Below are 24,558 nucleotides of genomic sequence, written 5' to 3' on the forward strand. Positions count from 1 at the left end.
ACCCTCGAATCTTTTGAACGGTTATACTTATAATAGTCAAAGTTGGAGGAAGGAAATAAACGGACGTAGGCTTCTCAACTAGTCATAACAGATGACGTAATATTGACAGATGACGTTACAGAGCCGTTTTGACCGATAATTTTAACGGGACCTTATGGCGATATCTAACTTGAAAATATTAAAAATACCTATTCAGTCATACTAATTTTGTTTAGGTTTAAGTTAATTTTGATGAATAAATTAAATAAATACTAAAATAATTTTATAGTTTCGCATTTAACTAATATAGATTCAAACGTCTGCATATGGTTTCTTGTCCATAAAGTTGACTACGGTGTAAAAACCACTAGAGAATTTAAAAACGTCAACTTTTTTAGCCCATTAAATGAAAGGGAAATACGGCGATACCGTGTAATTTTCAGGGTCAACTCCGAATTGCATGAAAATTTGGCTTTAGGTTCTACTTACCCTCCACTTCAAAGTTGAACTTGTGCCGTTGGTTGCTTTTAATTGGGGGGTGATAGTCACCCCTGCTCGGGGGGTGAAAAACGGCGCGTTTAAAATAAGTCCGGAAAAAAGCCCATTAAAATTTGTTTAATGTGTTTAAAAAAGCTTTATTTTTAATTTGCTTGAAGTCTCTGCCAATAAAACTAAGCGAGTTACGCTGAAAATAAAGTTGACCCTTTTTTTTTTGTTAAAAAAAGCGTGAAGATATCCCCCTGTTTAGCACCCCCAATGAAATTAATCGTTACCGCTTTACAAACAATATACTTTACTTATATATTTTTTTAAATGATCTCTAAGTTTCACCGATTTAAATTGTTTATTTTTGAAAGAGTTGTAGTTGAAAGGGTTTGAGCGAGTCACTAATCACGAGTGTATGCAAACTTTGAACAACCATACCTTAACCAATTTTTGTCTTACAGAAAAACAAAATGAAACTAGCATATTTATAAAAGCAAAATCTACATTTTTTATTGTTTGAGCTTTTTCGTATGACTAATACTTTTTAAGTTAAAAAAAGGATATTTTTCCAAAATTTTTAGAAAAAAATTGTTTTACTATAAAACAATTTTTTTAAATAAGCACTTCGAACCGGTCAAACTTACAGATCATATTAACAATACACATACATATTAAGTAAAAGGTAAAGCGGTAACGATTAATTTTATTTAGGACGCTAAATAAGGGGAGATTTTCACGATTTCTTCAACCAAAAAAGGAGCCAACTTTATTTTGAGCGTAACTCGTGTAGTTTTGTTGCTAGAAACTTTTATAAAAAATAAAAATAAAGCTTTTTTAAACACTTTAAAAAAATTTAATAAGTTTTTCCCGAAAATTGCTTAATTTTTTGGTTATTTCGCTTTGAAATATTCGATTTGGAATTTCACGAATAAGAACGTACTTTTTATGAGCTACAACTTTGCTTTTACTGGGTTTATAGATTTAAATAATACACGAGTTCTTTCGGTTTTTTATAAGCTACATTTTTGTTAAGAATATTTTTTCGATACAATATTTACTTTTTGAGTTATTTGCGAAAACCTGTTTAAAAACGTTGTTTTTGTCGAAAAATAAACATTTTAATCTCAAATAAATCGAAAAGTATTGACTTACACAAAAACTCTATAGAACAAAAGTTGCTTAGAATTAGTCAATTTATCCATTTCCGGACTTATTTTAAACGCGGTATTTTTCACCCCCGAGAAGGAGGTGACTGGCACCCCCAATTAAAAGCAACCAACGGCACAAGTTCAACTTTGATGGGGACGATAAGTACAACCTAAATCCAAATATTTCATGCAATTCGGAGTTGACCCTGAAAATTACACTCTAAAACGGTCATTTACTGGGCTATTTTGCGAAACTACATTTGCGAATTTAAATGCGAAACTACAATTATTTTATTATTTTTTTAATTTATTTATCAAAATCAACTTAACTCAAACAAAATTAGTATAATTGAATAGGTAATTTCAATACCTTTCAAACGAGATATCACTTGCCATTTAAAAGGGCCCATTTAAAATTATCGGTCAAAGTGGCTCTGTAACGTCATTTGTCATTATCTCGTCACCTGTTATGACTATTTGAGGAGCCTTCATCCGTTTATAACCCTTCAAAAGATAAGAGGGGGAGGGGCTAGCTTTTGGCTAGCACTGTATTCTCTTGACTTAAATGGGTATATGCAGAAACTTACGGAAATGCTAAATTTGGGAGATGGTCATATGTTGAGCTTATACTCTTAACTGAAATATTAATAAATGTTTCACATTTACTTTTAAAACGATTTTAAAAAATTAATACCTCTCCGTATCTCAGTGGTACGAGAGACGACCTTTGGACTCAAAGGTCGTGAGTTCGAATTTTGGCTGGGTCGAAAATTTTTCTTTATTAAAAAAATTAACAAATGAAAATAATTTTTATCTTGGTGGGATCGGTACTCACCTGAGGGACCTTTCGGATTCAATTGAAGTCGATTTTACTAAGTAAAAAGACATTTACTCAACATATACTACACAGTACTCTTAGAAAATTAATTATTATCAATGACTTTGTTTGAAACTTCTTTGTTTATTGTAAATATAAACTTCTCTAGGAAAAGAAGGAAAAGTATAAGAGAGGGAGGTGCATCTACTGGAAAAGTATGAGAGGGAGGTGCATGTAGGTACATATTGTTGGTGTAACTTTCAAAAAACCTGAAAGTATAAAGTTGTAACTGATATAGATCATATAAACTTACGTGCATAGAAATCGGCCCACTTAAAAATTTGGTCAGTTTTGATGTCTCATATTTCCTAAACTTGTTGGCCGATTTAAGTGATTTTTTAAACATGTTATAGCCTGATTCTTTAGCAATACCACTGTATTATTTATATATAATATTGTTGCTAAACAGGTAAATTTTCATTGTATACCGGGTGTACCAATCAAACTGTGTTTTTTTCTCAAAGTTCGCATCACCCCGTGGAATATTCTAGCATTTATAAAATACTGAAATTAAAACCCAACTGTAGCCTCAGGTTTTCTTAACATTCTGTTCTTTGATTCATTCGTTTATGTTAGATAATAAAAAGTTAGGTACTTTAACAACTAGACATGTTCTTCATCAATACACGGTGTTTTTAAGTAAGTGCGACAAACTTTAAGGGGTAATTCTGCATGAAAAAATAATGACAGTAGGCTTTATAAAAGTACTTATGTCCTCAAATATTTCGTTTCCGAGATACGGGATGTTGAATTTTTTCTTACAAACTGGAGATTTATTTTATTGCTTTAAAACCAGTTGAGTTATGCCAATGAAATTAGATGGGTTTTTTTAAAACTTTTTTATTATCCATTAACGAATGAATCAAAAAACAAAATATTAATAAAACCTGAGGCTATAATCATAGTTGGGTTTTAATTTCTGTATTTTATAAATGCTAGAATATTCCACAGGGTGATGCGAACTTTGAGAAAAAACACAGATTGATTGGTACACCCGGTATACAATGAAAATTTACCGGTCTAGCAACAATATTATTACAGTGGTATTTTTAAAGAATCAGGCTATAACATGTTCAAAAAATCACTTAAATCGGCCAACAGGTTTAGGAAATATGAAACATCAAAAATGACCAAATTTTTAAGTGGGCCGATTTCTATGCACGTAAGTTTAGTAACTAAAAGAAAGAACTAACTAACAGTTTTATACAGGGCGCATCTAATGAACAGTACATGCACCTGTTCATAATTAAAAAAGTGCAGGCAGACACTATTTTGTAAGATACCTAATTTCAAAAAAGAATCTTTGTTATTGAAAAGTTTTGTTTTCTGGCCTTGGTTTGCAACCTTTAGCTAAATAATTATTATCTTTACCTCAAGGGAGTAATGTGTAGTGTGTCTGTTGAGTAAATGTCATGTGACTTAGTAAAGTCGACAAAGTCTTTACAGAGAGACGCTTATTGAATTCGAACGTCTGCGGTTCTTCAGGTGAGTACCGATCCCACAAGGATAGAAATTATTTTCATTGAAGAAATATTTTAATAAAGACAAATTTTCCACCCAGCCGGGTCTCGGATCATCTTCCAAGGTTGATTTTGAGGTCCCCGGCATAGGTAGTTAACTTTTCTGTTTATTATTGTAATATTACACATACAAAAATACATCAGAAATATTATTACCAATAGGTATCTTAATTATTATCAATATGTCTTATGGTTATTATTTTTATGGTAATGAGTTTCAGGTGTAGAAGAAAGAATTTAGTTCCTATGTGTTTTAAATTTGGGTAAAAAATAGACTGTCATTTTTGGTATTCTCAGTTTTTCTATGTTAACAGTAATACAGGTCGATAATATCAAATTATGATGCAGTTTATAAATACGTATTTCCGTAAATAAAGTAAACAACATGCCAGTCACTATGAATATGTCAGTCACTATGATATGCAAAACATGGATGTTTTTTTAAAAGATAATACATAGACCCAACGCTTTAAAAGAAAAAGTAAATTTATTTTCTAGTATATACTAATCTTTTTAGACAGAAAGTTTTCAGATTTTCATGTAGGCATCCATTGTAACAAAAATAAAGTTAATATTTACTAATTATTTATATCTTATGGTTGACCATTTTCGATTATTTAGCCTGTATTAATAAATTATTGTACGTATTATCGACGGTTGGAAGGTAAAATGTTGTAACCCACAAATGAACTTTTTTCAGGAAGTAGAAAAAACGTTCGAATTAAGTAAATTTATGAGGATTTAACCTAATAATTTTGTTCATTAATTTGTAGATCAATAATTGATTTCTTGGTTACAACTTTTTACCTTTCAACCGTCGTTATGTTTAAAATGATTTTACTTGTAAGTCGAATAAAGAAAATAATTGGCAACACACTTTACAATAGCTGTGTTGTTTTAAATTCTCTTTATACTCGTAAACAGTAAAATATCACTTTTTTACAAAACCTTTTTCCTTGGCAAGTTTACAGACATTAAAAAAGAAAACTCGTTAGTTGGATCAGATAACAACCCTTTTTTTGGTTAATTCTTTCTCCTTCCGCATTCATTACAGAGTTTAACCTCTTTTAATTTTTAGAACAAAGTAACAGAAAAATTCAAAAGACCATTTAAAAAAAGGCATTCCAGCGTTTATCACCAGCCGTCGAATAGGGTGAATAAATATTTGGCTCAAGCTATCGAAGCAAGGAGCGTCGATAGAGAAAAATCAACGCATGTCAACTTGTTCACACTTTGTTTCAAGGATCGACAAAAAGAAGATCAGGTAATATAATTGAAATATTTATGACAGCAACTTTTTAGCGAACATAAAAATGTGTATATACACAAGGAAAGTTTTGTGTTAACTGCTTCTTTAGATCTTGTTAAAGAAGAAGCATTTTGTTTTTTTTGCTCTAAAACCTTTTTTAATTAAAGGCTCTACAATTCTCTAAAATTCCGCAGTACAGTACCGCAAACATTTTTTATTTAAAAAACTCAAACAGAAGTAAAAAACTTTAACTTATATTCTAGTTGGTCTGTGCTCATTGAACTGGCAAGTACCTAGCATTTTCGAGCAGGGAACCATGTTGCCCTTTGAGCATGTGTTCTATTATATCTAACAACATCGACTTCTGGCCACCATGTTCTAGTAAAATAAGATATTTAAACCATATAGTATGGGGTTACTACTTTAAATAGTGTGCTAGTTTCAAACTACTCAGCAGAATGCACTGAAGATATTCTGAATTAGAACGAAAACGTTTTGCAATCCATTTGAATGACTTTTAAATAGTTTTTTAATAAACGATTTTATACCAGAATAGAAGTTGAAGTTTTTTACTTCTGTATGAGTTTTTTAAACTATGGTATACAGCCAACTATTGGGTTTTTCCCATTGATTTTATTTTTTATTTATTTCATCTATTAGGAAACTTTTACTTTAGAATTGGAAAAAAAGACAATTTTCAAATGAAAAAAAAATTATATTACTTATGGTTATAATTTTTACAGTTTATAAATTGTTAACACATTCGCAGGCGTGTCTGCAATTGCAGACAGCTGTGGGAAAGCATTTATTTATTCCACCGTGCTCCTCCACCAAAAAATGGTGAGGTGGTGAGTAGGTCAAAAATATACCAAGCGTACGCGAATGTGTTACGAAGGTTTTGAGGTATACAAAAAAATGTTTTTGGCGCTCCTCCTTGTTTTTCACCACTGCAGAGGGCGTCTTCCAAAAGATGCCTTCGTTCGAAGAAATTCGAAAAAACACCTGTTTTGAGGGTGAATTTACCCCTGTACTAAAAAGGTGACGTGTTTTTTTAACTTTTAGAGATTTATTTAGTAGTTGTATATATAAAGTATAAAAAAAATTGGTTTATTGAGTTTGGTTTAGTATATTTTGAGAAAAACGTCTCCCAGTTTTGAAAAATGTGATTTCGAGAAAAATTCGTTTGAAGTATTTTTGTGCTATCGAATTTTTTGTATCGGGCAAAATAGTGATATTTATTTTTTATCCCTAATCAGAAATTCCTGGTGCATATCGGGTGCTCTGATTGTTCTGTAAAAGCTGTAAATAGTTGGTCAAAGCTTTTTTTCATATTTATTTATTTAGCGTATGGCTTAAGTACATCACAGAATACATTTAGATTTATGCATTATACAATGCATCACAAACAGGTGTCCAATTTTTTTATATATTCGATTGACCCTTCTGTTGCCATTACAAAGTCTATAGGGTCGCCTGTGTATGCTCTGCGTGGGCAGTCCTGAACAATGTAACCGATCGTCTGTCTTGCAGCGCCGCAGTCACAAGAAGGCGAGGGGAGTTTACCCCATCTGTAGAGGGGGTCGGCGCATCTTCCACAGTTTGTTCGAATTCGATTAAGGGCTGCCCAAATCTTACGGGGACGTTCAAATTCGCCAGGTTTCCCTATGATGTCCGGTAGACTATGGTAATGCGGATCTGTCCTACTTTCCCAATCTTCTCTCCATCGGGTATTTAAGTCAAAGTTGGATTGCTGCGCTTGAGCAGATTGTAGAGGGGGTAACCTGGAGCGGAGACGGTTTCCAAGAATATCGGGGATGTCGTTGTGGACTAGAAGCTGGCGACTGTCCATTATTTTGTTATATTCTTTAACCAATGCATGTTCGCGGCGTAGGTTGGGTGGTGCTATATTACTACGGGTAGGTAGCCACATTGTAGGGGTGGGCTTAATTGTGCCTGTTATCATACGCATAGCACGGTTTAGTTGGGTGTCGACCAGGTGGGTATGCCTGCTATTTAGCCACACTGGAGCACAGTATTCTGCCACCGGATATATCAGGCCAAGAGCAGAGGATCTTAATGTTGATGCTGTGGACCCCCATGTAGTGCCGCAGAGTTTCTGTATTATATTGTTGCGTGTTTTCAATTTTGCTGCTGTTTTCGTCAGGTGTTCTCTGAATGTGAGCGTTATGTCTAGAGTAACCCCAAGGTATTTCGGGTATTTATTGTGTTTTAACAGCTTATTATTAAAATACACTCGCAATTCTCTGTTTGCCAGCTTGTTGTTGAGATGAAAAGCTGATACTTCAGTTTTTGTAGTACTTGGCTGTAGTCTCCATTTCTTAAGGTATTCGCTGAGGATGGATAAGTCATTCGTGAGAGTGATTTCTGTAGTTTCTAAAGATTGGTGGCTTGTTGCAAGTGTCCAGTCGTCAGCATATCCAAACTTCCGAGATTCGGTTTCAGGCATGTCAGCAATATAGAGGCTGAAAAATAAAGGGGCAAGGACAGAACCCTGTGGAAGACCATTGTTAAGTTTCGTCTGTCTACTCGTCTCCTTTCTCATTATTTTCATAATTCTGGCCTCTTTGGATGTCTCGCTTCTCCTTCCATTGGCTTGAGGAATAGGAGCTTTGTCAATATTTTCTGACCAAATCGTTGCTATTTCTCCAATTTTTTTTGCAGCATACCAGCTTACAATACTCGTGCCGAGGTTGGATATCTTTGTGCCGTGTGTCTGTATTTAGATATCTTTGAATAGCAAGACCTATAGAAAACAGACATTTCTCGAATAAGTTTTAGAATCAACTTAGTCATTTTAGGGGTATCGGTGATTGAAGATTTGCCATTTTGACAGTGGTTCATTTCTTTTTTCTTTTTTTCTAACAGTGCTATTTTCTTTTTTACATCTAATAAACACACTTCAATTTATTTATAACGAAATTATCTATGTATGGCTTTGCATCAACGAAATTCGCGAATCACCGATATAATTAACGTAAAATACGTTATACAACTCTGTGTATATTTTAAAAATATTTACGGATGAATTATTCCATTCTATTTTGCCAGCGGATCCGATTAGCTGAATTTTGTGATCTTCATACCACATGGAAAACTCAACCTCGTTCACTCCTTTTTTTACTACATGATAAGCCCAACGAAGATTTTACCTCCAAGTCAATAACTTTCCTGCTAATTTCCCAATAATTGAAAAAACTCCATGAAAGTGATAAAACCTCTCTTCTTCCATGTGACATCTCCAGATACCGTCAAATGATTAGCTTCATTACCATTTTTATTAAACGCTTTTATTTAGTTCAATAGTTTGCGTCAAATCTTTAGACGTTAATTTGACTGCCTTTTTTCAATGCAAATGAATGAAAATTTGCAGATATATGCATTCGCGGGAACAATACACGAATAGTCAATAAAAAAAATATTTCATGTTTATTAATTGTTTAAATAAAAAAAAAGATTTTAATGGAAAACGCTTAAATTCTCTTGTTTTTTACAATGTAAAAACTTGAAACTTTTACGGATTGTATAGCTAATAATATGAACAATACATAATTTAACTTTTTACGTTAATTGTTTACGTTATGCTTCATTAATAAACAATAAAGTTTCAAATTTTTTGTGATTCCGACTACTTTTCATGTTAGTACATCATGTTTTATACATATTTTAATAAACATGACGATATATTTTAATTTTTAAAAAGTGTAAGACTAAAAAGTAAAAAATAAAAAATATGAAAAAAAATTTTAAGAAACGCTTTTCTTTAGTTACGAGTGACTAAAATTAAAAATATTATAAAAAAATCAACTAAAAAGCAAAAAAAAAATTGAAAAAATCTAACACATTCGTTAAAGAAAAGCGTGGGGCGAAAACCGTTTATTCGATGAACACGCACCACGCTTTTCTTTGACGGATGTGTTAGATTTTTTCAATTTTTTTTTATTTTTTGCTTTTTAGTTGATTTTTTTATAATATTTTTAATTTTAGTCACTCGTAACTAAAGAAAAGCGTTTCTTAAAATTTTTTTTTCATATTTTTTTATTCTCACTCAATTACATATCGTTCTTTACTGCTTTTTGAGTTACAAACTCGAAACATTGTTTTAAAGATTTATGCATTTTGGAAACTTCAGAATAATAAAGGGTAGCGGAAAAGTTGACGACATATCCATCAAACTCAAGAACGTTTTCAGTTCTTTATACCCTAAACCAAGAATTCTCGTGACGTATACTAAAAATTCCAAGATTAAATAAATTTTCTCCCACAACAATACTCGATACAAATTTTAAATACAATACCTCTGTCTTGTTGTGTAAATAAAATTTCATTATTTGGATATCGGCTCGAAAGACCGTCATAATCCGGCTCGAAGGACCAGAAATAATTGTATAAATTGTTGATTGAATTGTTGTTAGGTCGCTGGTTTAATTGTGGATATCGGAGTGGTAAATATTAGCTCGATAGAGTGGAACAAAAAATTGGTAGACGTTCACACTTGTTTATTGATGAAACACATTTAGTCGAATGGTAAATTCTCGGTTTTAAAAAAGATCTCAACCCCTATTTGGAGTAAAGCTTACAGCGTTGCCGTATAGGCGAACTAAGAATTGAAATAGTAATATGTAAACATAATTAACACAATAAAAATAGTTTAAGATGAATTATGAGATAATGAACTAAAAATAGATAAATATGACTTAATTTTAAACAGCATGTTATATATTGATATAGAGTTGAAAACACAAAACTAAAGCAAAATATTATATACTTTATAGAGCTGTATGTTCGAGGTTGCAATTCATCACTAGATTTTAATTTTTTTGTCGGGAAACTGGGTAATTCAGAATTATTTTTTCCAGTAAACTGATTATACAGGGTGTCTGGTAACTTGGAACCATATGGGAAACTTTTTTAATATCAATTTTACGAAAAAAAGTTATTCTTGTAAAGTAATGTGCCTTTATATTTCACAATATCAAAAATTGTTATTAAGAAAAGTTGTTTGTAATTAAAAATTATGTTATAATATGCATTTACACTCTTTTAACTGAAAAAAAAAATTTTGAAAATTTTCATCAAATTAGGGATACCCAACATCATTTTTATTTTATGATAACTCCGTAATTATTAATTTTGCGAAAAAAAGTTATTCTTTATAAAAATTTCTGAATAGTCAAAAAACTAAGATGCAATTATAAGATATCAATTTTTTTAATTTTATACGAGGTATGTCAAAAAATATGAATTTCGCTCACGAGTAAAATACCTTTATAGTTCACAATATTTCAACTAGAAGAATGCAATTGCATATTAAAACATAATTTTTAATTCTGAACAACTTTTTATAATAACACATTTTAATATTGTGAAAAATAAAGGTACTTTACTCTTCAACGAAATTCATATTTTTTGACATACCTCGTATAAAATTGACAAAATTTAATATCCTATAATTTTATCTTAGTTGTTAAACTATGCAGTACGTTTTATGATGAATACATTTTTTTCGTAAAATCAATAATAACGGAGCTATCCATAAATAAAGTGATGTTGAGGGTCCGTGATTTGAGGAAAATTTTTTCACTTATAGGTCTGGATCCCGCGTATGAAAAAAAAGTTGATTAATAGCAAGCTGAAAATTTGTTAATAGCTTAAGGGTGTCTAGTCGGATAAACTTTGATATATGGGAACACTGGAACAGGGGCAGTTTTAATTGTGGAACAGGTTAAAAATTTGGAACGGTCAGACCACGAAAACGGCACATTTATTTTGTCCGACAGAACAGACTTAAACTCGCCGAACAGAGATTAAGCTCTCATGCAAAAATCAGAGTGCTATTTATCACCTGTCATAATTCCTGTCATTTGACATATTCTACATGTTCCACTCATTAAAACGCCCATTTGGTGATAAATAGCAGTCTGATTTTTGCATGAGAGTTTAATCTCTGTTCGGAGAGTTTAAGTCTGTTCTGTCGGACAAAATAATTGTGCCGTTTTCGTGGTCTGGCCGTTCCAAATTTTTAACCCGTCCAATTAAAACTGCCCCTGTTCCAGTGTTCCCATATATCAAAGTTTGTCCGACTAGACACCCTTAAGCTATTAACAAATTTTCAGCTTGCTATTAATCAACTTTTTTTATACGCGGGATCCAGACCTATTAGAGGAGTGTAAATTCAGATTATAACATAATAATAATAATAATAATTTATTCAACAATAATAGGTACAATCTTTTTAGATATTTACAGCTAAAGTGAATAAATTAACCCGAAGGTCTCCGAGAGGTGCGGATACACCTGTTTCTGTAAATATGATATAAAATAATAAATAATAACATATTAACGTAAATAACATAAATAGCAACATAATACAATATAATATAATACAATAAATAGATAGGTACGTTTTTTTTAATTGTAAATACACAGTTATGTTTTAGTAAATATGATACGTAGAATAAATAATATAATAAAAACAATAAAATAAATACTTAGTTTAACAATAAAGCACGAATAATTAATTTTTTTTTAACATTTATGTATGGCTCAATTAGTTAGTAATATTTTTGAAGAATGGTGTATATACGCATGTTTTATTAAATATGATAAAAATAATAAGCAAAATAAATCAGTTTAAAACAGTATAAAATTTGAAATATAGGTTGGTATAAAAATTGGTAGTGACTCTAGAGATTCATTTATTTTTTTTTGTTTTTTAATGTATGTAAATTTAAGCTACTATAATGATGTCACAAAAATTTCTTGTTTGTTCCATCAGAAATGATTTTAATTTCTTTTTAAATAGAAGAACATTCTTAGTATTTTTGATATCATTGGGGATATGATTATATATTTTTGGGGCTAGAAATAGAAAACTTCTTTGATAGAAGGACTTTGTCATTTTCGGAATCATATAAAGGTGTTTGCATGCTCATGTGATGGTAAATTGTTGTCTGTTTTCATGGTGTGATATTTTAAAGACACACAAAGAAAGTATAACTGTTTCAAGTCAAATATATTACTATCCTTATATAATCTATCTGTAGAGTAGGTGTATGGTTTAGACATAATAATTTTCAGAAATCTTCTTTGTATGATTTCCAGTGGGAGAATGTGTGTTTTTAGGGCGCTTCCCCAAGCCAGTATACCATAACGGAGATGACTTTCTACTAGTCCGTAATATAGTGTGCGAAGGTATATATTAGATATGTGTTTTTTAAGATGTTTAAACTTATACAGGATAAACTGTAACTTTTTAATGATATATTTAATGTGAAAGTCCCATTTTAGATGTGTATCTATAAAAACTCCTAGATATTTAACATTTGTTACGGGTTTAATATAAAAATTTTGTTTATTATGTGATATTTGAAGAGGTTTGAAAAGATCAGTGGTCAAGTTAGAGTTAAATATTGGTAGATAAACAGTTTTCTTAAAATTGATTGTTAGTATTTTGTAGTCAAACCATTCTTTTATTAGTTGTAGATCACATTCTGCTTTTGTTTTTAATTCATACCAACTCTCAGCATCATAAATAATAGCTGTATCATCAGCAAACCCAATTATGTGCCCTGTACTCTGTAATGAAAATAATCCATTTATATATAGATTAAACAGGACAGGACCTAATACTGTTCTCTGTGGCACTCCATATGTTATACTTCTTTGTCCGCTTATTACTTCGGAGACCCTTACTACCTGTTGTCTCTCAGAGAGGTAACTTCTAAATAATTGTAAACAGTTGTCTCTTATACCAATTTTCTCTAAAGTTTGTAAGAGGTTATTGTGATTTACAGTGTCAAAAGCTTTGGCCAAATCAAGAAATACGCATAAGCAAACTTTATTTTTGTTAAGTGCTTCATATGTTTAGATGTTAAATTCAAAATGGCATCTTGGGTGGAAGTATTTTGCTTAAAACCAAATTGGTGAGGGGAAATTAAATTATATTTTTTGATATATGCTGTAAGCCTATTTTTCAATAATAATTCAAATATTTTAGAAATATGCGGAATAAGAGATATAGGTCGATAGTTTGCAGCAAGAGTTTTGTCTTCATTTTTGTATATTGGTATGACTACTGTTGTTTTGAAGGCTTTAGGCCATATTCCTTTTTCTATACATATATTGATAATGTGAACCAATGGCTCGAGTATGTATGGTGAAATTGTTTTCAAACATTCTGCATTAATGTCGTCAATAATTTTTAATTACAAGCAACTTTTCTTAATGACAATTTTCAATATTTTGATATATAAAGGCACTTTACTCCTGAGCGAAATTCATATTTTTTGACATACCTCGTATACTGTTAATACAATTTGATATCTGATAATTGCGTCTTAGGTTTTAGGCTATGCAGAGCATTTTATAAAGAATAACTTTTTTTCGTAAAATTGATATTAAAAAAGTTTCCCATATGGTTCCAAGTTACGCAGACACCCTGTATAACCTTTAAATTTTCTTTTAATATTATGCTTATTTCCATGACCCATTTCCACAAGACCCAGATATTTTTTCCGATTTTAAAAAACAACAATTTTCGATAAATTTCAACAATATAAAACACGTGATCGTGCTGTAAGTATTAGAAAGCAACAACTGTCGAGTTCCTCACTATACATAAATACATTTCAAACACATACATACAGGGTGGGTCATGAGGAACTGTACATACTCCTACCTCGTATAGAGGCTCCTATGGGGAATAACAAATGACCATTAAAAAGTGTCTGCTCCCCTTGTTTAATAATATACAGGGCGAGTTTCGCATTTTGACAGAAATTTATATTCGCCATAATTTTTGAACGGTAAGATCGATGTGTCTCTTATTTTGGTCAATCGTGACACTATTACCACCCAATCAACTGATTTATTCAAACTAGAAAAAAACCAGGTCCGGCTTTTAAAAATTAGTTCGTTTTGGTTTTAGAAAAAATTTCACCCTGTATACGGTTTTTGAAAACTCTAATAAGAATTTTACAAATGAGACAAATAGGCAATTAAAATGGCTTATTTATTTTTTCCCCACACGATTACTTACTTTTTTATAAAAGAATAAAATTTGACTATAAATTAAAAGTTTGGTGAAGTGAACCATAGATTTAAAAAAATATTTTTTTTACAAAAATTTATTTTTTTTAACAAATATTTAATTTATAAGTTACCCCCAATCAACTGATTTATTCAAACTAGAAAAAATCAGGTCCGCCTTTAAAAAATTAGTTCGTTTTGGTCTTAGAAAAAATTTCACCCTTTATACGGTTTTTGAAAACTCTAATAAAAATTTTACAAATAGGCAATTAAAATGGCATATTTATTTTTTCCCCACACGATTACTTAATTTTTTATAAAAAAAAAATCAAAGACTATGAAATAAAAGTTTGGTGAAGTGAATCATAGAACTTTTTTTACATAAATTAATTGTTTTTGAACAAATATTTAATTTATAAGTTACCGCCCAATCAACTGATTTATTCAAACTAGAAAAAAATCAGGTCCAGCTTTAAAAAATTAGTTCGTTTTGGTCTTAGAAAAAATTTCACCCTGTATACGGTTTTTGAAAACTCTAATAAGAATCACTCTAAAATAAGAAACTCTAAAAAAATCAAATTTGACTATGAATTAAAAGTTTGGAGTGAACCATAAATTAAAAAAAAATTTTTTGCAAAATCTATTTTTTGAACAAATATTTAATTTATACATATGTAATAATACGTCCACAGCTTGTGCTATACGTTGTATGTAAATAATAAATCCCTTTTAGCTAATTTCCAGAATTTCAAAAGGAAGAGGTTGTTTTGAATACTACTAAAACATCGCCGTGTACAGTTGTTTAGTGATTCAGAGGTAGTGTCGTTTTATTGAATTCTTAGAGTTTTATTTCAAAAGGCAAAATACAGTTAATTTATTTTTTAAATTAACGAAAAGAAAATACATATGTAGAACATTGAACATAAACATCATCATCATCATCATCAACCCGTGTACTCGTCGACTGCTGGACATACGTCTCCCTCAGCTCTTTCCATATTTCTCTGATTTGTGCGGTTTGCATCCAGTTGCCGACAATACGCTTCAGATCGTCAGCCCATCTGGTTGGGGGTCGTCCTCTGCTCCGTAGTGCTTCTTCTCGTGGTCTCCACTCGACTTGAACATAAACGGATTTATTTAAATGTTAAAGTAAATTTAAAATATGTATGTGTATACAACAATTGTATACATACATAAAAGAACTTAAGAAACAAATAAAACCATAAAACAAATTTTTTTTGAGATTTATAGCAGATTTTCGAAATGAAATCCATCTTTGTCGGACCATCAACTGTCTAATAGACCTCCTGGGAGAGAGTTAAGGGACCATTTCTAATAATGTTACAAGAATCAATAATTTTATCAATTACTTAGTTCTTGTTGCGTATTGATATTTTCTCGATAAACCATTTCTTTTAATCGACCCCATAGGGAATAGTCGACAGGGTTAAAATCAGGTGATCTAGGTGGTCATGCGTGAGGCCCTCCGCGTCCTATCCACCTATTTCCATAAGTTACATGAAGATGTTGACGAACAGTAACTGAGAAATGTGGTGTTGCCCCATCGTGCATAAAGTACATACCTCGGGCGGCTACATTGGTAAGTAGATTCAGCAAACTATTTTGTAATATATGATAATGCAAAAAAGTGCACAGAGTGTAAGAAACACAAATAAATAATAACGATGGCGAACGAAAAGTAAATTATGTACTCAAACAACGAAAATGTCAAATTATCATTTTTATACACATACATAGTATTCGTACATGGTGAGAAAGTAGTGATGCAAAAAATGACGGAAAAAATAGTTCTTTTTGTTTTTGTTTAATTTAGGTTTATTTGTTTATCTCCTTTTTGACAAACAAATATTATACAGGATGATGTTTTAGTATTATTCAAAACAACCTGTTCCTTTTGAAATTCTGGAAATTGGCTAAAAATTTTGTATTGTTTCAAACGTATAGCACGAGCAGTGGTAGTATTATTACTTATAAAAATATATTTGTTCAAAAAAAATTAAATTTTGTAATAAAAGTTAATTTTTTTAAATCTATGGTTCACTTCACCAAACTTTTAATTCATAGTCAAATTTGATTTTTTAATAAAAAATTTAGTAATCGTGTGGGGAAAAAGTAAATATGCCATTTTAATAACTATTTGTCTAATTTGTAAAATTCTTAGTAGATTTTTCAAAAACCATATACAGGGTGAAATTTTTTCGAAGACCAAAATGAACTGATTTTTTAAAGCCGGACCTGATTTTTTTCCAGTTTGAATTAATCAGTTGATTGGGCAGTAACTTATAAATTAAATATTTGTTCAAAAAAAATTAATTTTTGTAAAAAAAGTTAATTTTTTTAAATCTATGGTTCACTTCACCAAACTTTTAATTCATAGTCAAATTTGTTCTTTTTTTTTAATTAAGTAATCGTGTGGGGAAAAATAAATATGCCATTTTAATTGCCTATTTGTCTAATTTGTAAAATTCTTATTGGAGTTTTCAAAAACCGTATACAGGGTGAATTTTTTTCTAAGACCAAAACGAACTAATTTTTTAAAGCCGAACCTGATTTTTTTCTAGTTTGAATAAATCAGTTGATTGGGTGGTAATAGTGTAACGACTGACCAAAAGAAGAGACATCGATCTTACTGTTCAAAAATTATGACGAATACAAATTTCTGTAAAAATTAACAACTCGCCCTGTATATTATTAAACAATGGGAGCAGGCACTTTTTAATGGTCATTTGTTATTCCCCATAGAGGCCTTCATACGAGGTAGGAGTATGTACAGTTCGTCATGACTCACCCTGTATAAAGTATAGACAATATAAAAGAAGAAGCAGGTGAGGCGTCGCGCGCCGTGTTATATAAAAACGAGATTAGCTCTGCTAGCTACCGTTTTTATTTCTAATTTCTTAATAAAATTTTAGGATAGTATTTCTATGATACTAAGGAATGTATGTAAGAAACGTAAAAAAATATTTTTTTTTTTTTTAAATTTAGAAAGTAAAAGTCTCCTTAATAATATGCAGTAGGGATTTGTTGTATATTGACTATGACTATTTTATGACTTAAAACATTCTGAAGCTAAGCGGACCGACTATAATAAGAATAAGTATCTCTGATTTAACTCTATTTTCATGTTATGTTGATGTATTCTTTTTTTCCAACATGTTTTAATCTTTTCCTTTATTTTTAGTATCACCACGACATCGACGTGGGTTACAGTTCGACTCTAGCCTGTGCCTTGGTTCTCCTGGTACTGCTAAGTACTCTTCAGGCAGTAGTACTACCAAGAACCACCATTTTGTTCATATTATTTCTAGTCGCTTTCGTTTGGATAGCAGTACTGTTGATGCTATTGTTGGCTGTAAGACTACGATGGATACTTTGGGATATATCTCAAAGTTTTGTTTTAAGACTGGCTATTACTGTATTTACCATTATTTTAGTGTATACTGTAGCACAGGTTAATGTGGTAAGTAAAATATGTTACTATTTTGCTGTATTAAAACGTAATTATTTTTTTCTTTCTGGTATGAAATACCATGAAATTAGTAAAAGCACATTTAATAAATACACAAAAGCCTAAAGACTTAAATATTATGTTTATATGGGAATAAGCCTCAATTGTGTGTAATGAAATTACATTTTTAACTAAGAATTTGACGTTTCGATTTCCATTCCGGAAGTCTTTTTAGAATTCAGGTTGACTTACTTGGCCGAGGTGTTGCAGGTAACAGCCATGATATGGCTGAAAAGATCTGAGGGTGGATTTTTTGCCCTATGGAACATCAAATTTCAATTATTTTGTGTATTTCTGCATTCTCTGCATGTCATTTCTGCGTTTTTGTGTGTGTGAGTATTCGTGTATTGTGTCTATGTATCACAAGAATAAAAAAACGCTAAACGCCGTAAAAATTAGTGGCGCATACAATATTCCAGTTACAAAAGAGCCGATATGAATATTACGTGGCGTGAAAATGCATTTTTATTTTGATGGAAATAATATTCTAGTTTTATTTTGAAAGTTTTTTCCATAATAGGTATTTGCTAAATTTGAAGTAAAACGCCACACAAAAGAGTAAGTTTGATACAGTTTACATTTTGAAGCTCTTTTGTGGCGCGTTTTACTTCAAATTTAGCAAATATTATGGAAAAATCTTTCAAACTAAAACTAGAATTTCATTTTCCATCAAAATGAAAACGCATTTTCGCGCCACGTAATATACATATTAGCTCTTTTGTAGCTGGAATATTGTATATGCCACTCATTTTTACGGTGTTTAGCGGTTTTTTGTTCTTGTATCAGGAGTTCTTCCAAGTTTTTTATAAATAAATGTATGAAGTTGAATGTAATATTTCTCGATTACACGTTATGCGTTATAAATGATCGCTTTTGTCGCATTATCTCCCAAATGATCTAGTGGTTACAACACTAAACTTGTGATAGGATAATCAAAGTTCATATCCCAGCCATCCTAATACATTTTTTGAAATTTTTTTAATGTATATCTATTAAATATATTTTTTCTATTCTATTCTATTCGAAATAGATTGAAAAAAATATTGGGATTACCGGCAAATAAACTCGGATTGCCCGATCAAATTTAGCGTCGTAACTACATACTACAACTACATAAACCATTTCGGCGATAATAATTAAATGGAATATACTTTTGGAGTTTGATAACTTCTAAACGGCTTAACCGATTTTGATCACTAAACATTAGTTTGAAACATATTGACATGTAGTATCTGATGCATCCAAGGTCAAATATGATAACTGACGATATTACAGGAATTATTGAGCTTGAAAAACCGTTTTTTTTTTCATAGGAAATAGATTTTATCATTCTTATGAAGCCTATAACTTAAAAATTCGAATTTTCCCAGATACGAGGTATACGCTGTTAGACGCATCTAAACGCTCAATAAACGCTTAGTTTTTGGCGCAATTCGTAGGTTGAAATTTTAAGTAATTATCGAAAAACCAAAATTATCAAAGGTTAGTTTTTCAGTTTTTCGGCTGTACTGAGCCGTGTGTATGTCTGATCCTGACCGCTTCGTCACCATTTAAAAGCTTAACTCAACACTATTGATTTTGTGTATTTGCGGTTTTCTTGTCTCTCCTTGATCCTAAGATATATATCCCCAAAAAATATGCCGTTTTGTACCTACCCAGTCCTATAGTTGGCTTATGGGTTGTCAAAAGTCACAAACTACACCGGTTCTGAATCAGCCCTGATCCCCTCTTGAACACATAGAAAAAAATTTAGATCGGTGTAACTTTTCCACACACATACATACATACATACATACCCACAAACATTTCCCCTTTTTAAATAGAAATTGCGAAATTAAATTTGCGAAATTTTTGGGAGTTTTTGGGACGAGAACGAAAAACAGACCCTAAATGGGAAAGGCCGTAAAATCCACAACCTTGGACCAAAATGGATGGTTGACATAAATATGGATGAACGAGTCTTTTCCTAATCTTTAAAAAGGGATTTGACCCATTTTTCATTTTACTCAGATTTAGAAAATCGAAAATTTCGTATATATATATAGTGTCGCATCAAGGGGGGTTGTTGGCATGAAGACGATGTTTCCTAGATGTTTAATAGCAAATAAGATGATCTAGGATACATACATCATCTACAATCATACACTAGGGGGGGTTATATATGATTGAAATCATAAAGACAATACAACAATACGCACATACAGAATAATCAGAATTTGATGTTCCATGGGGCAAAAAGTCTATCCTCGGATCTTTTCAGCCATAGTATGGCTGTTGCCTATAACATCGCGACCTGTAAGTCAACCTCAATTTTGAAAAGACATAACCTCTTCGAGAACTTGGCGGTTATACACCCTTTTTAACACAATTATTAAATAATCTTGTTTTTTTTAAACGATTTCCGGAAAGAAATCGAAACGTCAAATTGTGGCTTAAGCCCATATAAAACACGGTATTTAACTCAGACATTCCATTGTTACATTTGTTAAATTAAACAACATTATATCAAAAATTATGATTTAGCACTGTATATTAACACATGTTTGCATATTATCTATTTTATTTAAAAAAAAATATTTAGAGAAATAGTAAAAATAGTCTTTTTTATGATTTTTTAAGTACTTTATGTGGTCAATATTTATATTGTATAAAGAGAAAAATTATTGGAAGCCACACTTGAAAAATATTTAATTTACTGTGAAACAACATCCTGTGCTATAAAAATACTGGAGTTGGTTCATAAACTATAAATTTATAGCATTGAATTTTGAATTTATAACGTGCAGAATAATTTGTGTAGGTTCTCTGTTTGAGTCTGTTCAGTTTTATTATTTTGAAACCGCATTTTCATTAAGTATCTGTGACTAGAATTACTAGAATAGAAGATGTTAATTATATTTTATCATCCCTATTTTAATCATGAATTCCTCTTTTCTTTTCAAGTTTTCTATTTATTGTTTTATACTAGGATATTCTAGTTAGAAATATCCAAGTTATCCCACCTATTTATACTAAGGTACAAGATATATTATTTATTCACGTTCATGCTCTGCATCTGTATGTCTACAGTACCACTCCGCGCTACTCCAGTCCGTAGTGGGACCGGGCCGCGATTTTACAAAATATACCCGCTCTCAGCACAAACTTCGCCTCCTACGCATTCGCCATCGAGAACTATAAGAATCCTACCCGCTATCAACACATCTTACTAAATATACCCGATTCCAGCACATTTGGTGCCATTTGAACCTTTTAACAAACTATTAAAGACTAAGAGCCGCTATAGGTGAAATTTTCTAATCATTTTAGGCACGATAAGACCCTATAACTTAAATAGTAGAACCTAAAAGAAAACGTATGAACACTGTGCCGTCACTTTTCAGTGGCACATGCGTCGACATGACGCAGCAAACTTTCCACTTAAATAAATTTCCACGGGATAAATAAATTAAAAGGTACCCTTCCTCACTCCCAGAATTATTTTTTTCATTTTTTTAAGTTCTATGTGATTAAAAAATAAGACTCAGCGTAATTTCAACCCACCACCCCCTTTCCCCTTCCCCCACTATTAAAAACTTCATTTTTCGTTTTTATTTTTTTTTTAGGTGAGATTCAATCAATTTTAAAATTTCAAAAAATCAACACGAATAGTTGAGGCTCTTACAAAACATGTCTATTTTTATAGACCCCTAGGTTGAGTGTACATAACCTCAATAAATTTTTAATTTTCATTTTGGAAAAAAGCATATAACTTTTTTTGGGGGATGGCTGCAGGTCCAATTTTTTTTAATCTTGAGTATTTTATCAAACACTATATTTCTAATATTTTTCAGATTTTTCCATAAGGTTCGTCGCCTTCAAAAATGCAAAAAACTGTTTTTTAGGGTTTTTTTTTTGGGTTTGAACGTGTTTCTTCCATTTTTGAATGTTCTAAAGGACTCAGTTATTTTAATTTACATATAACCTATAAAAAAAACATTGATTTGATATATTTTGAGGTCTATAAAATTGGGAAAATCCCCAAAAAAACCCCTCAAAAAACAGTTTTTAGGATTTTTGAAAGTGACGAACCTTACGGAAAAATCTGAAAAAAATCAGAAATATAGTGTTTGATAAAATACACAAGATTAAAAAAAATTAGACCTGCAGCCATTCCCACAAAAAAGTTATGTGCTTTTTTCCAAAATAAAAATTTTGGAAGTTTTTTAGTTTTTTTTGAGGTTATGTACACTCAACCTAATGGTCTATAAAAAATAGACATGTTTTGTAAGAGGCTCAACTATCCGTGTGGATTTTTTGAAATTTTAAAATTGATTGCATCCCACCTAAAAAAAACGAAAATTAAAGTTTTTGATGGTGGGGGAAGGGGAAAGGGGTGGTGGGTTGAAATTACACTGAGTCTTATTTTTTAGTCACATAGAACTTAAAAAAATAAAAAAAAATAATTCTGGGAGAGAGGAAGGGTACCTTTTAATTTATTTATCCCGTCCATAAGAGGAAAGTTTGCTGCGCCATGTCGACGCATGTGCCACTGAAAAGTGACGGCACAGTGTTCATAGGTTTTCTTTTAGGTTCTACTATTTAAGTTAAAGGGTCTTATCGTGCCTAAAATGATTAGCAAATTTCACCTATAGCGGCTCTTAGTCTATTACTCAGTAATCCTGAGTGTGGTCGTCAGTTTGTTGGTGGTCATCGTTTCACCTAAATACGTATGAAAAATGTATTTCGATTTTCTGTTGAATAAGATATTTGAAATTAATAAAAATTATACTGAATTTTCTCTTTTTTACCCCTGTAACTTATTAAAATAAATATTATAGAAGTTTTCAGAGACTTTCGGCCCTAAATTTTTCAAAAATACTTATTAGTTTTTTCAGGATTCGAAAAAAATTAATGCACGTTGTCCAATATCAAATATTCAGTATTCATATCCGAAATTGGACAGTATCATTTTATCACCCAGTAGATCGAATGCATTTATTTGTTATTAAACACACACACGTAATTAATTAAATTACATACACATTTGGTCAATTATCAATAATATAATTTGGACATCAGCCAAAAGTTGCTGACATAAGATAAACAATTTACCTTAATTAGATACACAAAATCACGCGGGGCCCGTGTTTACATTGACCCAATTTAAACTTATATAAAACTAAGATCTCTTGTCTAGAGATTCAATTATTATTAATTCATTAACGCGAGTGATTGTCTTCAACGATCATCATTTAAGTCTTTACTCAAAGTACCCCGGGTCAACATCCATAGTGTAAGTCTCATCAATAAACTCTGCTACTATTATTTGGTGTTTCCATCACAACTTAAAGACCATCTACACTGAGCCAACGAAGGGATATTGTTCATGGTCCTATCGAGAAGAAGAATACTTCAAGGAAGTTTGAGAAAGCCTATACAGTCCACACCAGCAACACCCTCAGAGAGAGACCACTAGACCCGGGAGAACGAGAGCCGATTGCAGAGCTAAGAGCAGTACCAAAGCCGAGAGCCGATTGCAGAGCTAAGAGCAGTACCATAGCCGAGAGCCGATTGCAGAGCTAAGAGCAGTACCAAAGCCGAGAGCCGATTGCAGAGCTAAGAGCAGTACCAAAGCCGAGAGCCGATTGCAGAGCTAAGAGCAGTACCATAGCCGAGAGCCGATTGCAGAGCTAAGAGCAGTACCAAAGCCGAGAGCCGATTGCAGAGCTAAGAGCAGTACCAAAGCCGAGAGCCGATTGCAGAGCTAAGAGCAGTACCAAAGCCGAGAGCCGATTGCAGAGCTAAGAGCAGTACCATAGCCGAGAGCCGATTGCAGAGCCTACCAGAAGCGAGGGACCCTAGACGTCTAAGAAAACAAAAAAAAACCGTAAGTTTTTGAATAATTACAAAATCTTCCAACTGTTACAATCGTACAATTTAACAAGTTTGTATTTTTATTATAATTCAACAATCTAGAACAACACTCTCCACTCTATCAATAGTAAAATAATGTACTTTAGAATGTATACCATATAAATAATACAGAGACAAAAATATATTTGAAAAATAATTTGAAAAAAAGAAACGTTCATAAACATATAGCTTGCTTTAATTTCAATTAAATACTTTATTTCGAAAAAATTAAAATACTACGTAACTTATAGAACGATAAAAGTCCACTCTATATAATAATTTCAGTTAAATTTTCACTATTTTAGAAAATGAAAATATTTTACCTATTTCTGTAAAAATTAATCACATAGATATCTAATTGCCAAATTTGAATAAGATTCCAGTATTAATATTACATATATCATTTACAGATCTTTTATAAATACAAAGGTTCATTAAATTATCCAACCAAAGAATTTCAATTTTAGCCTTAGTGAAATCGTAATACTATTCAGTTTATTTACAAACAGAAATCACTTAGTCAGGCAAGCGACCTACGGTAACGTTGAAAAATTGCAAACTTGACAAGGGTATACAATTACATTTTTGTTTATATACATTCTGGCTTACGAGAGAGCGTGATAGTACAGGTATAGTAAATAAATATAATTGTTAATAAGCAGATATTTTTTTTTGTGTGAATTTGATGGCCTTGGACTAGCCAATTAGCCAGACATTATAGGCATATTTAAGTACATTGCTTAATAAATAAAATACAGTTCATATTGTTTAATATATTTACCGCTGAATTTAAAATTTTATAAAAATAACCATGGAAAGTGTATACG

At 31.4% G+C, this 24,558-nt stretch overlaps 1 protein-coding gene across 4 annotated transcripts in view; it reads left to right on the plus strand.

Moving 5' to 3' along the window:
- The window catches only part of LOC114325217 (Ca(2+)/calmodulin-responsive adenylate cyclase), an 897,698-nt gene that overhangs the window by 778,611 nt on the left and 94,529 nt on the right, over positions 1–24,558 (plus strand). For all 4 annotated transcript variants that reach the window (XM_050642766.1, XM_050642767.1, XM_050642770.1 and 1 more), the window contains exons 10-11: positions 5,089–5,274; positions 17,510–17,788. In XM_050642766.1, the coding sequence (XP_050498723.1) occupies positions 5,089–5,274; positions 17,510–17,788 (465 nt within the window). The remainder of the gene's footprint in view (positions 1–5,088; positions 5,275–17,509; positions 17,789–24,558) is intronic.

This window comes from Diabrotica virgifera, chromosome 2 (assembly GCF_917563875.1).
Source record: "Diabrotica virgifera virgifera chromosome 2, PGI_DIABVI_V3a".
In the NCBI taxonomy this organism is placed as follows: Eukaryota; Metazoa; Arthropoda; class Insecta; order Coleoptera; family Chrysomelidae; genus Diabrotica; species Diabrotica virgifera.